Here is a 15,335-nt window from a genome sequence, read left to right on the forward strand (position 1 = left end):
TTCTGAAGCTCCTGGGACTCGGGGCTGGTTTTACTTCCCAAGGCCATGGTGAAAGGGTAGTCCAAGATCAGAAGACAAACCTCAAAAAACCGAGAGACGTCTGCATTTACTGTCACCTCATTTGGCGGATGTTTCCTGCGGGGGACATTCCCTCTCTTCACCAAAGGTCATTGGCGCTGTCCTCGGTTTATTTGCGAGAGTCCGTTAGCCAGCAAGCGAATCCCCCGGCTGCTACCCACGCAGCGCGGGGCGCGGGAAACACCACCCGGCAGGCATTCAAACTCGGCCTACAGAGGGGCCCCTCGGTATCACAGACAAAAGTCGCTCCAACTCGCAGCCTCACCTGGGCCCCCGCGCATGCGCTAGCCTCCGGCCGGCAGGGGGCGCACACGGCACCCGGGCTTCTCTAGCCTGCGCACCGGCGCGCGATAGACATCCCGGCATCCCTCGCGCAGCCGCGTCCTTCCGCCTCAGCCGCCGTAGACGAGCAGCAGGTAAGCGATATCCTCGCGGCGGCATCCTCTGCCATCCGAGGCTCTGGGCGCGCGGGGCGGTCTGGACGGGGCCGGGTGAGGCGAGCGGGTCCGCGTCCGGGTTTGGGTGCTCACCGCCGCCGCCTCTGCCCTCCCCCCTCAGCCATGGCTCTGCGCTACCCCATGGCCGTGGGCCTCAACAAGGGCCACAAGGTGACGAAGAACGTGAGCAAGCCGAGGCACAGCCGGCGGCGCGGGGTAAGTGGAGATGGGGGCGGACGCGGGCGGGGGCCTGGAGGGGCCGGGGCGGGGCGGGGCGCGGGGAGCTAAGTGTCCCCGTCCGCAGCGCCTGACCAAGCACACCAAGTTCGTCCGGGACATGATCCGCGAGGTGTGCGGCTTCGCTCCTTACGAGCGGCGCGCCATGGAGCTGCTCAAGGTGTCCAAGGACAAGCGCGCGCTCAAGTTCATCAAGAAGCGGGTAGGTGTGGCCGCCGGGGCGGGTCATGGGCCCTCCGGGTCGGGGTCGCGCGCGGATCACGTTCCTCACGTTGTCCCTCACGTTCCCCGTGCAGGTGGGGACGCACATGCGCGCCAAGAGGAAGCGTGAGGAGCTGAGCAGCGTGCTGGCCGCTATGCGCAAGGCGGCGGCCAAGAAGGACTGAGCCTCGGTCCCCCCAATAAACCCTTGTTTATGCCGAGCTGCTGAGCTTGTGTGTGTCTGTCGCGGGTGGGAAGGACACGAGACAGGTCTGTGGGTGTAGACGCGTCTTTTACTCATGATAGTAGCACAGCGCGGCCGCCATGATCGCCGCTCAGGTCCCCAAATCGCCCTCCCGTCCCCATCAGTGCGTGCGCGGTCACCGCTCCAAGGCCAGCGCCTCGGCCTCCGCCTCGTGCAGCGGGAAGGCCACGCGGAAGATGTCGCAGTAGTGCTCAGCGAAGTGCACCTCCAAGCCTTCAGTAATGAAGGGCGCTAGGTCCGCGAAGTCCTTCCTGTTCTCGGCCGGCAGCACGACACACGTCACGCCAGCGCGCTTGGCCTGCAGGGAAAAGTCAGCTTGCCACCTAAGCTCAAGGCCACCAGTCCCGGGTCCACTTTGGGGAGCAGGGACACTCACCGCAATGGTCTTTTCCTTGATCCCGCCCACCGGCAATATCTTGCCAGTGAGTGAAACTTCGCCCGTCATGGCCAGGTTCTGTCGCACGGGCTGACCCAAGGCCAAGGACAGCAGGGCAGTGACAATGGTGCAGCCCGCACTGGGGCCGTCCTTGGGAGTGGCACCCTGTGGGGGTGGGGAGAAGGAAAGGCAGATGGGTGGTTTCAGGGGAGCCAAGGCAGATGTGGTTCTGCGGGGTGGGTGGAGCTCACCTCTGGCACGTGCAAGTGGATGTGTGAGGTCACCAGGAAGTCGTTGCCGGGGTCGCGTTGCATCAGGAAGGCCCTGGCAAAGGTATAGGCGATGCGGGCGCTCTCTTTCATCACCTCCCCCAGCTGGCCCGTCACTTCCAGGCTGCCGTCCTTGTCTTCTTTGCTGTCCCTGGACTGGGGCCGCCTTAGGGATGTCTCCACGAAGAGTGTGGAGCCTCCTAGAGAGGATGTGGAGCCATGAGCCCAGGTTGCCTCGGAACCCCTACACCACTGTTCCCATCACTCCCCAGCGGGGTCTTGTTTCCTAGGAATAGGAACATGCCATCACACCCTGAACACCTGACTAGGTGGGGGATGAGGCTGGCTTTAGGCACCTACACTGTCCACCACAAGGCCACCCTGCCAACTCACCCATAGCGGTCCAGGCCAGGCCCATGACAACGCCTGGTGGTGTCATGTCGTACATGCGCTCCACTGTGAACACAGGCTTCCCCACGAAGTCCTGCAGGTTCTCTGGTGTCACCTGCACAGTCTCTGCCTCACCACTCACAATCTTATAGGCGGCCTTGCGCAGCACCTGGGGGGCAGAGGTGGGAGGTGAGGGTGTGGGGGCACCGGTGGGGTGGGGGAAGGGCCTGGGGCAAAGCAATGCTCACCTTCTCCACTTGCTTCTGCAGGTTTCGAACTCCGCTCTCACGGCAGTACTGCCTGATGAGGAGCGTCAGCACTTCAGCTGACAGTTGGGCCTTGCTTTCATCCAGGCCACAGAGGTTGCGGGCTTGGGGCACCAGGTACCTCTGTGGGAGACAGGATCTCAAGGTCAGGACAGGCTAACCCCAAGGGATCAGAGCAGGGCCCCAGCAGGCACTGGTGTTGCTGTGCAGCCTCCCTGTGTACCTGCCTCATCAGACTACCTGAGGCTGTGTTGTGGCCTATTGGCTCCATGGCTGTCCTGGGTCATTGTCATTCACCATGTTGTAATCCTGAGCTCTCTGGCAGTATGATCCCTGAGGACCCAAGAGTACCAAGTTCCTCCCTCCCACTCAGACGCCTAAGCTCTCTCAGCTGCATACAGCTGCAGCTGGGGGAAAGTTGGGATCACACCAGGACCTCAACAGGATAGCTGCCCAGCATCTCAGTGCCTCAAAGACCTAGGGTCCACCCCTGTGGAGGGTGCCCCCTCACCTCTGCGATGGCCAGCTTCTCCTGTGCCACATAGCCTGACACATTGATCATCTCCATGCGGTCCCTCAGTGGCTCAGGGATGGTGTCAGTGACATTAGCTGTGCAAATGAACAGAACCTGGGGGGAGGGGCAGTGCTCCAGCAGTTGACCCCCCCCCCCAAAGCCATGACAACCCCACACACCCACATGGCTCACAGCACACCTTGGACAGGTCCACAGGTACATCTAGGTAGTGGTCAAGGAAGTTGGCATTCTGCTCGGGGTCCAGCAGCTCCAGCAACGCAGACGACGGGTCCCCTTGGTAGCCCCTGCCAATCTTGTCCACCTAGGAAGGTAAGGCAGGTAAGCATGTGTCATGCCAGTTCCCAGTGCCCCTTCCGCCAGGTGAGCCACACGTGCCTCATCGATGAGGACCAATGGGTTCTCTGTCTTGGTCTTCTTCAGACACTGGATAATCTTGCCGGGCATGGCGCCCACGTAGGTCCGCCTTGGGGAAGGGAAGCAGGCCAGGGCCTGAACAACAGCCTGCTGTGCTGTGCTAGCCGAAGCCAGGCCCTCACTACACAACACACTTGCCTGCTCGTTCAAAGATGCATCAGCAAGTCTACAACATGTGGCCATAGTGCAGGACAACACACAGGCCAACTAATCATACTCCAGCCAGATCCCAGCAGCACCAAGACAGCCAGGAAACAACCCAGACTGCGAAACCTCACCCACAGAGTCTTCAGAAGGGACAGCAGGCCCTCTACTAGGCCACCCAGGGTGTGAGGCCCACAGGAGGGCAGATCTTCCCTCCCACCTGCTCAGAAGAAAGCCAGGGGGTGGGGGGTACATTCAGGATGATACTGTAGGCAAGCACTTTTAACCCTGAGCCATCTCTCCCTGCCCCAAGGACACAAAGTGAGGAGGATGCCATTTTAGGCCAAGGGCACAGCCGGTTCAAAGGCAGGACAGCCTGGGTGATGGAGGAGCAGGGAGAGGATAGGGCAGGACCTGGTGACTGCATAGGCTTTGCTGATGTTACCATAATCCTTGTAACCAAGGATAGTCTCACTAGGCAATGAGGATGGTCTTGAATTAACCCACTTCCCCAGAGCTGGGGTCTTCCTGCCCTTCCTTGTTTGGAAAGCCCAAGGTGTCAGCAGGGAGCAACTGTGGGGCCTGCCCCTGCCTCCAGAGCTTCTCCTCACCTGAGCAGGCTCTGCTCTGTGCCAACGGGTAGCCAGCCATACTAGCACCCGCTCCTCTCAGCATGGATCCCAGCCCTCAACCTAGAGCCAAGGGCTTCCTTCCACCTTCCAGTCCTCCTGCAGCCTGAGCTGGGGATGCAGGCAACCCTCTGCCTCAGAGTCACCATACTTCATGTGCTGACAGGCCACACTACCCCTCACACCCGTGTCCACCACACTGGTTCTGTGCTTACAGAAGCTATGAACGTTAATTTAGCCCAGGCTGGACTCCCAACTGGTGATCCACTCAGCTTCCCACGGGAGGGGCAGACATGTTCTACCATACCCAAATCTTTCGTAAACTGATGTCTCAGCAGGAGAGAGCAGGAGAAACCCAAGCAGACTCTCCACACTATCTCAGATGAAGCTGGTGGGGTGGAACCTCAGTCATGCACACATGGTTCTGGCCTGTGTTCAGGACCCAGGCTGAGCTGATCTAGGGAAAACTGAGAGGGTGGAGGGCCAGTGGGACCAGGCCTACCTGTGCCCCTTGATCTCAGCCACATCCGTCATGCCCCCCACACTGAAGCGGAAGTATTCACGGTTGAGTGCGCGGGCAATGGACCGGGCGATGCTGGTCTTGCCCACGCCTGGTGGGCCATAGAAGCAAAGGATCTTGCCCTGGGTAGAGCCGCGGAGCTGGCTGACAGCGATGAACTCCTGTGGGTGAGCAGAGCTCAGTGGGTAGGCCACCTGTTAGGGAGTCTGCTACCCACAAGCTGCCTTCTGCCTATCTGGGCCCTTCAAGAAGGGCCAGCTAGGGGAGGAGTGGCTCAGCAGTTAAGGACACTTGCAAAATCTGCTGGCCTGGGTTCAGTTCCCCAGATTCCACATAAAGCCAAACACAAAAGTGGTGCATGTGTTCAGTGTGTCTGCAGTGCAAGAGACTCCAGTGTGCCACTGTGCATGTGTGTGCATACATGAGCGCGTGCACATACACGTGCACATAATTTTTTTTAACAAAATGGCTGACTGGCCAGATCACAGCTGTCACTGGGGAGGGGCAGGTGGTGATGTCTGATGGGTATGGGGGCTACAAGTGTTTGAGCAGTCTTTCTCACACACCCTCTGGTCCCAGCCCACTGTCCCTAGGTCAGCACCTCTGTCCCCATTCTTGGAGCCCCTGACAGCCCCATGCAAGGGCAGCCCCTGCAGACCCCAGCCTCTCACATAGTCCTGCAGTCAGGCCCCTGCCTCTATAGCACCCTGCTGCTGTGTCCCACTGGACCTCCCAGGTCCACTGGCCATACCACACCACAGTGACAGGCCTTGGCCCTCACCATCCATCCCCAACTGCTCTAACCAGCTACCCAGGCTGGTGTGTGATGTCCTCACACCCCCATGCTGGGTGGGTTGCAAAGAGCCCTAGCTAGGATGGCTAGGACATGAGGAGGTGGGCGTGTCAGCTCTGGCCCTCCCCAGGCGCACCCCGACCTCACCAGGATGCGCTTCTTCACATCCTCCATCCCGTAGTGGTCTTCCTCTAGCACCGCCTTGGCCCGTGCCAGGTCCAGGTTCTCATCACTGTGCCGGCCCCATGGGATGGATGTCAGCCAGTCCAGGTAGTTACGTGTGACACTGGGGACAGATGGCCATGAGGGAAGCTCTGAATCAAGGTGGATGGCTGCTGTGCAGTCATCACAGGGACTCGCTGACCTGCACAGGACTGAGTGAATGATGCAGGATGGGCTAGAAGAGGGAAGCTATGGCTTGGGGGGGAACACCCAACACAGGCCAGGTGGGGAAACTGAGACCAGGCCTGCCACAGGTTGACGGAGCCAGACAAGGTGGGAGAGATTTGCTCAGAAAAGCAGCCACCAAAGAAAGCCAGGTGGTCCCAGCGCCACATGGATAAGGGACTTTTTTGCAGGAGCACAGGAAGCTAAGGAAGGACATCAGTGGGCAATGGCACAGCCAGACTTGGGCAGGCCTGTGGTGACACCTGTTCCATGGGCTGCAGGTAGAGCCTGACTAGTGTCAGAGGCTCACACTTGGAATGTGGCTGGTGTCAGCATGCAGGCCATGGGCAGCTGCAGGTCCATGTGGCTTCACCCTAAGTCTGGACCCCAGAGGCCTAATCACAAGGGGCAGGTGGCACAGTACTCACTTGAACTCAGAGGAGTGGTTGTCCAGCAGGGCCAGCTTGCTTAACTCCTCGTCCACCACATCCATGACGTGCTTGGGCACCACCAGCTCCCGAAGACGTTCGCGGAGCTTCTCCTCAATGGCATCTTTGTCATCCTTCTCCAGCCCCAGCTCCTTCTTGATGATCTTCAGCTGCTCCTGCAGCAGGTACTTGCGGTGCGTCTGCTTGATCTTCTCCTCAACCTGCCAAGTGGCAGGCGCAGGTCACAGGGCGGGCCCTGCCAGGCAAGTAGGCCCTGACCCCTAGTTCCTCCCATCTCTTTCCATAGCCTTTCCAGCAGGGATGGGAGAGCTTCTGGGCAGCCCTTTCCCTCCATGTCTCCGGTGCCTGCCTGCAGACTCCCGACACAGCACAGCATGGCACGGCATTTTCAGACACCCTTATGCATAACCAAGACCTCCCAGTCGCTCAACTCCATGCTGGATGTGAACCTGAGCTACAGACGCACTAAAGGAGCGTGTTCCTGTCATTTGGAGGCAGAAGGATGGCTCCAACCTGGGAATTTGGGGCCAGTCTGAGTTATCTAGTGAGAGCCCGAAAAGACAAAGTAAATTGGAATCAAGCTGACTGCCCACCTGCTGTGGCAGGTGCCTTCCTGCAAAACCACTATGTATGCCTGATCCCCCCAGCTCACCTCCCGGCCCAGGCGCTGCTGAAGCTTGCTCAGCTCAAACTCCTTCTTCAGGAGGGACAAGGCCTTGTACAGCCGCCTAGGAATCTGTCAAGAGAAGGAGTGTGGCAGGGAACTGTCAGGCAGGGATCACATGGTCCAGGAAACCTGCTTGCAGAGGAAGCAAACCACTGTGTCCTACTGGGCAAGGGTGTACACTCCCACAAATGAACCTCTGAGGGCAGCTTGGGCAAGTGTGGTGACACTAAAGATGGCACCAGCCAAATGACCAGCTGAAGATCTACCCACACAATGTCTACAGAGTGGTCCCAAGGGCCACCCACAACTGGTAGACAGCCAGAGACCAACCCACTGCAGTACCAAGGGGCAGTCAGCCTTGCCACTCACATTGGTCTCCTCTAGGACGTCTTGTAGCTCATGGGATTCAGCACCCGTCAGTGCAGCGCCCATGTCGCTCAGGTAGATAGGGTTGTCCACCACACGCTGGCCAGCCTGCATCATCTGAAGCACCGATTCTCTGTAAGAGATGCTTGCTGCCAGCCAGGGCTTTGGGATCCAGCTCAGCCCTCTGCCCCTGGCAGCCCGGGCTTCAGGACCAGTTCAGTGCTTCACCCCATGGCTCTGGGGGCAGTAGCTCAAAGCACATGGCAAAGCCCTCAACACCAATGGGACATAACGTCCCAAGTGTGATGACCACACCCAGGCAGAGGCAGGAAGAAGTAGCATGGTCCTCCTCAGGGGGAGACTGGCACAAAGCAGTTACCTTTTTGTTTTGTTTTGTTGTGTTGTTTTTTGAGGTAGGGTCTCACCCTAGCCCAGGCTGACCTGAAATTCACTATGTAGTCTCAGAGTGGCCTCAAACTCACAGCAATCCTCCTATCTCCATGTGTGCCACCATGCCCAGCCTTAGCTCCTATGTTTTAAACCTGGCTGCACCACATTTCCTGAGAGCCTCTACCAGCCAGCTCAGCTATGGTAAGAGCCTTGGCAGCCCTGGGCCCCACATGCACTGACCTGTACAGGGGGTTCAAGGCGATGATGTCACGGATGGTCTTCACTATCTCAGCAGTCAGGGCCTGGCAAGAGGAACCATGATTGTCATGTGCACTGGCTGCCAAGCAGGCTGACACACATGCCCCTATAACACCTCCAGCTCTTACCCACCCTGACCTGGTGGAGCCAGTTTGGGGGAAACAAGGAGTAAACCCAAGGTCATCTGTGGCAAGAACAGGGAGCAAAGGGAGGAAAAGCTGAAAGCAAATAGGAGCCTGAGCCAAGGGAAAGTGGGGCAGGTTTCTACTTTCCACAAGTCTTTTGTTTTGAGGCAATACAGCCCAGGTAGGCCTAATCCCAGCAATAAAAAAAGGGGTGGGGGGGGGGGATGTGAAACATGCCTTTAGTCTTGGCAGAGGTAAGAGGATTGCTGTGAGTTCGAAGCCAGCCTGAGACTACAAAAGGGAATTCCAGGTCTGCCTGGGTTACAGTGAAACACTACCTCAAAATCCCCCAAAAATAAAGTAATAAAAATAAAAATTTCCCAGCAATCCCCCTGCCTAAGTTCCCCAGTCCTGGCTGTGCACCACATCTGGCTCCTCTAGTATTTAAGGCCTGCCCTCCAGCTGAGCCCAAGCTGAGCATTTATCCAGGTGAGCCTGTCCACCATTATGGCTTTCAGAAGTCAAAAGGAGCAGCAGAGACCTGATTTCTTCTTCAACACTAGAGGCCAGTCACTGCCAGAACAACAGGACAGGGCCTGTGGGGGCAACTACAGGGAGTTTCTTCAGTTGAGATATTACTTTAGATAGAATGAACCCCATGACCTGGGCCCCCAGCAGTGCAGTAACAAAACTATTCACCAGGCACACTGCCTCCCACCAAGCTCTGCAGCCGCCCCAACCAATTCCACAGGAAGGCAATCAAGACACGTTCCAGGCGCTGCAGGCTTTACTGTCTATATTCATGGGGTCTTTGAGAGCTGTGTAGTCCTATCAGAGTGCAGCCAGGGCTCTCAACTTCCCTCTCCTACCTCCTTCACTTCCACAGCCCACCTGTACCTCAGTTCAAGTCCTGCCTAACTCCATGAGCAGTCAAAGACCTAGTTCTGTGTCCTCCCACTCCCAGTGTTCTCCCTGGGAACAGCACGTGAATCGAGGGAGCCGCGAGGGCTGAGCACATCCACCCACCTTCACTTCTTCAGTGACCTGGAAGTCTTCGTGAGCGACATTCTCCACTTCCACCATGAGCACCTCACTGGGGGCCTCAACGGCAGGCTCCGTCACCATCTCTAGCTCGGACTTGGCACTCAGCCCATCCTCAGGCTCCTTCTTGCCTCGCTTTGACTTCCTCCTGGTTTTCTGCTTGTCCCCTGCTTCTGACTCCTCAGGCTCCACCTCCAGCTGCCGGCTGATGTGTATCCTGGGTGGGGGGGGAGGTCACAGGTGAGAGCAGCATGGTGCCAGGGACAGACATGTCAAACTGGAAAAGAGCTTGGGAATGCCCAGCACAAGCTGCCAGGCCAACCAAGCACAGGCCTATCTCAGAGCTCTGCCTGCCCTTGCTATGTCCCTCCCCCACCCGCCACCTCTGTGGAGACCCTCCCTGGCCTCACCCATAGAGCCCACTGCCCTGTCCATCTTGGGGTTTTTAAGACAGGGTCTTAGGTACAAAGCCACGCTGGTCCTGGACTCATTATGTAGCCAAAGATAACTGTCCTCCTCCTACCTCCTGATGCTGGCAAGACAGGTGTGTGCCCCTGTGCTTGGTGCTCCTATGGACTTTAACTCACCTCTCTACCTGAGCTATCACACCTGATACCATCTCAACACGGGAGGACACAGACAACTGACTTAGTGAGGAGTTAGAAATTGCCTGCTTTGATTTGGATTTTTCTTTTCTTTGAGACAGGGTCTCAATATTAACCAGATTGGTTTACAACACAATTCAACTGCCTCAGCGTGCCAAGCACAGGGTACAGGCACCACCTGCCTGGAGCCACTGTGAAAGCAGGCGATGGGCTTGTACATCAGGAGTGCTGACAGGGCAGAGCACCTGCCTAGCACATGTGAGGCTCCTTCCCTGCAGCAGGAATCCCAAATGAAACCTCTGATGCTCGTGCTTGGTTTCTGAACCTTTCTTACACGTCGATGCTTCTTGGGGAAGGCTTCTACAGGTGACATACCTCCCCCGCAACACCTTGGCTTTGGCCTCAGTCAGTCACCAACACTCTGGGCCTGCCCTTTCAGCCTGGCCTCATGCACTCGGTTGGCACATATGACAGTCAATCCCTAAAGGCTTGCACACACCCACGCACCTTCTGTGCCCTGTGACAATCATCCGTAGCTTATCCCCAAGGTCCTGCATCTCGTGGATCTGGGCAAACGTTCCTGTATGGTAGATCTCATCCAGGCTTTCCACCACGTCTGACTCATTGCTGAGGGAGGTGAACACAAAGGCACATTGGCCTGGCGATGGGGAGCCCTGGGCTGAGGGAGGAGGGAGAGAGAAGAGACGCCCCTACAGGCCACTACCAAAAACCCAGAGGAGGCTCCCAGAGGGGTTCTGGCTCTGGAGCCTGGCGGGTGTTTGCCACACAGAACTGCTACAGGAAATGGGGCCGTGGCGGAATGTAATTCTCCACCCATTCATTCCTGCTTGGAACCTGACACCTCATCACCCACTGGTATACTGAAGCTTACCTGGTCAGCTGGGCCAGGAAGCAGCCATGCAGGGGCACCTGAGCTCCAAGGGCCTTGATTCAACTTGTCAATGTGGGAGGTTGTTTCCCTACTGGTGGTACCAGGGCCCAACCAGGGTCCTTCCAGGCTAGGAAAGTGCTGCCCAAGGAGCCACACCCCTACCCTTCCCTCATGATTCTAGGCTGTCGCACTATCATTGACCACAGCCCCATCCCTCACTGTGGGTTCTAGGCTGTCACTCTACCTCTGACCACACTCCCAGTCCTCACTGGGTTCTAGGCTATTACTCTACTACTGACCACACTCCAGCCTGCACTGAAATCTAGGCAGGAGCTCTGCTAAGCCACGCCTATAACACCAAGTATAATGCCATGTGCTGTCACCCCAGTCCTTGGTTCCTTTCAATTCAAGGCAAAAGGCTCAGACCCCACTAGAGAGGACTGTGGAGACAAGGGCAATTTCCAAGGAGGGACACATAGAGCCACTCACTTGTCATCCTTCTTTAGGAAGACACCGACATAGGGCTGGGCAAGGCGGACTTTCCTTCTCAGCAGTTCCACCAGCTTCTTGTTTTTGACCTACAGCAGGATAGCAACCCCAGTGAAGCCACCAGGCTGACAAGCAGCCTAAGAACTCTAGCTTTGCTAGGTTGTCCTAAGGACAGGCTCACATGATCCATAACAAGGACAGGGTAAAACTAGTTGTAACCCTTGGTGGTCCACTCCCCCTCCCCTGAAAAAGGAAATGAAAAACAAATAACCAAAGGCAAGAAACTGATGTGGTAGCTGGATACAAAACCTATGCTGCTTAGTGGGTGTGGTGGTACACGCCTTTAATCCCAGCACTCAAGAAGATCACTGTAAATTGAGGACAGCTTGAGACTATGTAGTAAATTCCAGGTCAGCCTGGGCTAGAGGGAGGTCCTACCTTGAAAAAGTAAAAACCTGGGCGGGTGGCAAAACCATGTTTTAGCTTGAAAATCAAACCATTTTGTGTTTATTGCTGTAGGGAGAAGGCAGGGATGTTTGTGATCCCAGCCCTGAAAGGCTGAGGCAAGAGGATCTACTTTAAATTGATCCTGGACTACCCAATAAGACTCAGGGTAATATGGATCCTGGGTAATTTACTCTGAAAACATCTGTGGGAACTACTTCCTGGTCACACCTGTTACTCACGGATGGCTAGTTAATGGTCCCTCTACCTAGCATGCCTTTTCAAGATCATTTCAATGCAAGTTCAGGTTACTGGGGTCTTCAGGATGTATCTGACTGTGGTCCTTGGGCTCAACTGTTCATGACCCAACATCTATTAAACTTAAAGAGTTTCTGACACAGGAGAGCTGTTGTGGACCCACAACCAGCACCTCACTGCGTGGGGGGCAGGGGTAGTCTCATACTGTGAGCCCAGGCTGTCCTCCAACCCATGCCAATCTTCCAGTGTCTGCATCCTGAGTGCTGGGACAGACATGTGTCACCATGCCTGACTTTATGTGGTACTGAGATGGAACCCAGGCCTTGTTCAAGCACTTTATCCACTGAGCCCCACACACAGCCTCATTTTTTTTTTTTTTCTTCCTGAGATAGGGTCTCCCTCTAGCCCAGGCTGACTAAGAATTCACTATGTAGTCCTAGGCTGGTCTCAAACTCACAGTGATCCTCCAACTTCTGCCTCCTGAGTGCTGGGAGGGTCTCACTCTAGCTCAAGCTGAACTGAAACCCACTGTGTAACAAGGAGCTGGTCAAACTCAATCCTCCTCAGTCTCCTAAGTGCCACCACACCCTGCTTGACTACCTGCACCTTAAACAAGGCCCCTGGAGCTGGGTGCAGGTGGTACCAGGGTACTGGGTCAGCGGAGCTTGTGTTTCACCTCTCCCACTGCAGTGGGGATGGCACATGACCCCCCCCCCCCCGACTGGAGTTCTGTACAGTCACAGGCCAAGGACACCATCAGCCAGGCAATGTCAACTACAGTCAACAGTCACAGCTGTGCTGACAGGCACACAGACATTAGCCCAGGGCTCTGCTTGGCTACCAGCTGACCTCGGTCTCCACACCTTGGCAGAGTCCCTCTGGTTAGTTACAAACAAGGTGACACCAACAGAAAACGAGTAGGGGCCCCATGCCAGTCTCCCAGTGCCACTATCCTTAGCAACTCAGCTACCTATCAGGGGGCAGACAGAACTCTCCTGGTGTTGCTTTGCTATGGCACAGGGCAAGAACCAGATGTGGCAGACAGTTTTGGTCCCAGAAGGCCGGAGGATGAAGAGCAGCTGCGGGTGCTGACAAGGACAGGGCCACAGGTTCTAGGACAGAGGTCTGAGACATCACAGCCACTGTCCACACATGTCCCTGACCTAAGGACCTGCAGCTACGGGTGCCGACAAGGACAGGGCCACAGGCTCTGGGACAGAGTTCTGAGACATCACAGCTGCTGTTCACACACATCCCTGACCCTGAGGACCAGGCCACAGGCTTTGGGACAAGAGTTCTGAGACATCACAGTCACTATCCACACATGTCCCTAACTCTGAGGATCTTATGAGGGGTGTGGCAGATACTGGGAAGACCCTCTACACCACAAATAGCAGCAGATTAACTATAAGACCTGCCAAACCTTTATGTCATCAGATGTGGGGACATACAACATAATACTCCTGAGGTAGCATTAGATGCATCAGGAGTTCAAAGCGAACCCTGGCTACATAGTGGGTTTGAGGCTGGCCTACACACACAAGATATCACCTCAAAGAAATAAAATGAAATGAAAGTGTATGCACACAGGACCCCCTGTGACTTCCACAATAACCCCAAGATGAGAATGTCTACAATGTCCACCCATCTCTCAGATAACAAAAGTCAAGATCCTGGCGGGTGGCTCGGGTGTGTCTTCCCTCAGATAACATGAACCCAGGACCTTGGAAGTGGCTCACACAGCACTGGGGGGAGAAAAAATGGAGGGGCTCCTCCCACCTTGGTCTTTGTGCTGTCAACCCCCCTTTCCCAGGGCTCCTGGAGGTTGCCTTGGCAGAGTGAGGAGGCTGGAGAAACTGACTCACCCTATGACCTTGATTACAATCTTAACAATTAATGGATAAGAACTGTGTCCATGGACTGGAATTGACACAAGTTAAAAAGAAACAGGGGAAGTTGAAGGAAAAGCACTTGGAAACTTTCAACTTTGAAATTCCACTGTTTTCTGTAACTTCCCTCCCTCTTCACCACCCCCACCCCCCGACCTGCTCATTTTACTTAAGAGATTTCACTGAATTACAGTGTTCCTCCAGAACGTCCCTCCCTTAGGCCAGAGACTGTTTAGCTTTGGGTGCCTGCTAATCCGTGGGTAGCAGGAAGCCCGCTGAATCCACTCGTCTACTGTTACAGGCTCTTGGGGGACTTCATGTGGGTATGCCCTCTGGCACTCCCTCCCCTTCTTCTAGGACGCAGCCTCAGAAAGGCATTAGTGTTGTGTCAGGTAGCTGTCTGTGATAAGAGCAGAGGAAGTGCATCTGACCATACGACATACCCCGGCGCTCGGGAGCTGGAGGGCCGCCAGCCTCAGGCCAGCCTAGGCTAGAGTGAACCTCAGCCTGAAAGCAAAGTTGAGGACGGGACCGCGCGCGTCCCGCCCGCTTCCACACTGACCGAGCCTCGCAGGGAGAGGGGAGCGCGACAGCGACCCTAGACGCCTGGGTTCCTTTCTTCCCTTCCGAGGCCGGGTCTCCCTCTAGCCCAGGCAGAACCTACGGCGATCCTCCTGCCTCGGGTTACAGATGCCCAAGAGTCCTGAGCTCATCGGGCTCCACGAAAGCCGGCGGGAGCCGAGGCCAGCCTCGTGCTCACCTCCACGATCTTGATGAAGCGCGGGAACACCGGGTTGCGGGTGATGGCGATGAGCGGCAGGTGCGGGAACACGTCGGGGACGGTCATGGGAGTGAGCGCCGTGATGACCGGGCTTTCCCCGCCGCCCGCGCTACCAGAGGCGCCCGTGGCCGCCTCCTCCGCTCCGCCCTCCGAGCCGTCGTCGCCTCCCGAGAATGCCGCCCCGCCGCCACGGCTGCCCGCGTCCCACAGCGCTCGCCGCTGACCCGCCGCGGCGCCCGGGCTCCCGCCGCGCGGGGACCACGCATCGCACACGCGCCGGCCTCGCAGCAGCCACGCTCCGGCCGCGTTCGGGACTCGACCGCCAGCAGCGGCCAGCAGCGGCCGGCGCAGCGCCCAGCAGCGCGCAACGCCCCACAGACGCACGTAGCCTGTGCTCGCCGCCATGGCACGGCCATACTGGCGGCGCCTGTCGTACGCGTCATTTCCGCTTGCCCGGCTGGGGCGCACGTGACCCTCCGCGCGTGTCCCCGATTCTCGGAGGGAAAGGGGGCGTGACCCGGGGCGGAACGCTTCAGGAGGCGGGGCCTGAGGGAAGCCAAAGTTCAGGCGTCACGCCTCTTCTTTGGGCCACGCCCCTTCCGGTCACGTGGTCCGTCGCGCGCAGCCCTAGACAGGCTTGTCTCGGAACCTCCCCTAAGGGTTCCTCGCGGAGACGCCTCGCTGCGCTGTGGGTATGCGCATGCTCGAGCGCTGAGGCGGGACCTGGGAGCATTTGGGCT

General features: G+C 57.1%; 2 protein-coding genes across 3 annotated transcripts; one reads left to right on the plus strand and one right to left on the minus strand.

Annotated features, from left to right (window-relative positions):
- Positions 1 to 440: 440 nt before the first annotated feature.
- On the plus strand, positions 441 to 1,174 carry Rpl36 (ribosomal protein L36). Its single transcript, XM_004654987.2, has 4 exons — positions 441 to 494; positions 637 to 731; positions 820 to 954; positions 1,049 to 1,174. The coding sequence occupies exons 2-4, from the start codon at positions 639 to 641 to the stop codon at positions 1,136 to 1,138; spliced, it is 318 nt and encodes a 105-aa protein (XP_004655044.1). The 5' UTR covers positions 441 to 494; positions 637 to 638; the 3' UTR covers positions 1,139 to 1,174.
- A 52-nt stretch (positions 1,175 to 1,226) lies between these two features.
- Lonp1 (lon peptidase 1, mitochondrial) lies at positions 1,227 to 15,000 on the minus strand. 2 transcript variants are annotated; one of them, XM_045135180.1, is made up of 18 exons: positions 14,575 to 15,000; positions 11,224 to 11,312; positions 10,350 to 10,469; positions 9,223 to 9,454; positions 8,054 to 8,115; positions 7,427 to 7,556; positions 7,043 to 7,126; positions 6,370 to 6,590; positions 5,702 to 5,840; positions 4,744 to 4,922; positions 3,430 to 3,517; positions 3,233 to 3,355; positions 3,031 to 3,147; positions 2,502 to 2,642; positions 2,257 to 2,422; positions 1,846 to 2,063; positions 1,595 to 1,759; positions 1,227 to 1,516 (listed from the first exon to the last, which is right to left on the minus strand). In XM_045135180.1, exons 1-18 carry the CDS (start codon positions 14,998 to 15,000, stop codon positions 1,334 to 1,336), a joined length of 2,883 nt encoding a protein of 960 aa, XP_044991115.1. In that variant the 3' UTR covers positions 1,227 to 1,333. The 2 variants fall into 2 exon arrangements, with proteins under 2 accessions (XP_044991115.1, XP_044991116.1); XM_045135181.1 differs by lacking the exon at positions 14,575 to 15,000 and having other exon boundaries at positions 10,350 to 10,521.
- Between the last annotated feature and the right edge of the window lie 335 nt (positions 15,001 to 15,335).

Source organism: Jaculus jaculus, chromosome 15 (genome assembly GCF_020740685.1).
Source record: "Jaculus jaculus isolate mJacJac1 chromosome 15, mJacJac1.mat.Y.cur, whole genome shotgun sequence".
In the NCBI taxonomy this organism is placed as follows: domain Eukaryota; kingdom Metazoa; phylum Chordata; class Mammalia; order Rodentia; family Dipodidae; genus Jaculus; species Jaculus jaculus.

What these genes read in the sequence shown, in the direction of transcription:
- Rpl36 (XM_004654987.2), top strand. Translation starts at nt 639, where the DNA reads ATGGCTCTGCGCTACCCCATGGCCGTGGGCCTCAACAAGGGCCACAAG. An exon ending in GGCACAGCCGGCGGCGCGGG is followed by an intron (nt 732 to 819) that starts GTAAGTGGAGAT and finishes CCCCGTCCGCAG; the next exon opens with CGCCTGACCAAGCACACCAA. An exon ending in TCAAGTTCATCAAGAAGCGG is followed by an intron (nt 955 to 1,048) that starts GTAGGTGTGGCC and finishes TTCCCCGTGCAG; the next exon opens with GTGGGGACGCACATGCGCGC.
- Lonp1 (XM_045135180.1), bottom strand. Translation starts at nt 15,000, where the DNA reads ATGGCGGCGAGCACAGGCTACGTGCGTCTGTGGGGCGTTGCGCGCTGC. An exon ending in GCTTCATCAAGATCGTGGAG is followed by an intron (nt 11,313 to 14,574) that starts GTGAGCACGAGG and finishes ATCCTGCTGTAG; the next exon opens with GTCAAAAACAAGAAGCTGGT. An exon ending in TCAAGGAAAAGACCATTGCG is followed by an intron (nt 1,517 to 1,594) that starts GTGAGTGTCCCT and finishes TTTTCCCTGCAG; the next exon opens with GCCAAGCGCGCTGGCGTGAC.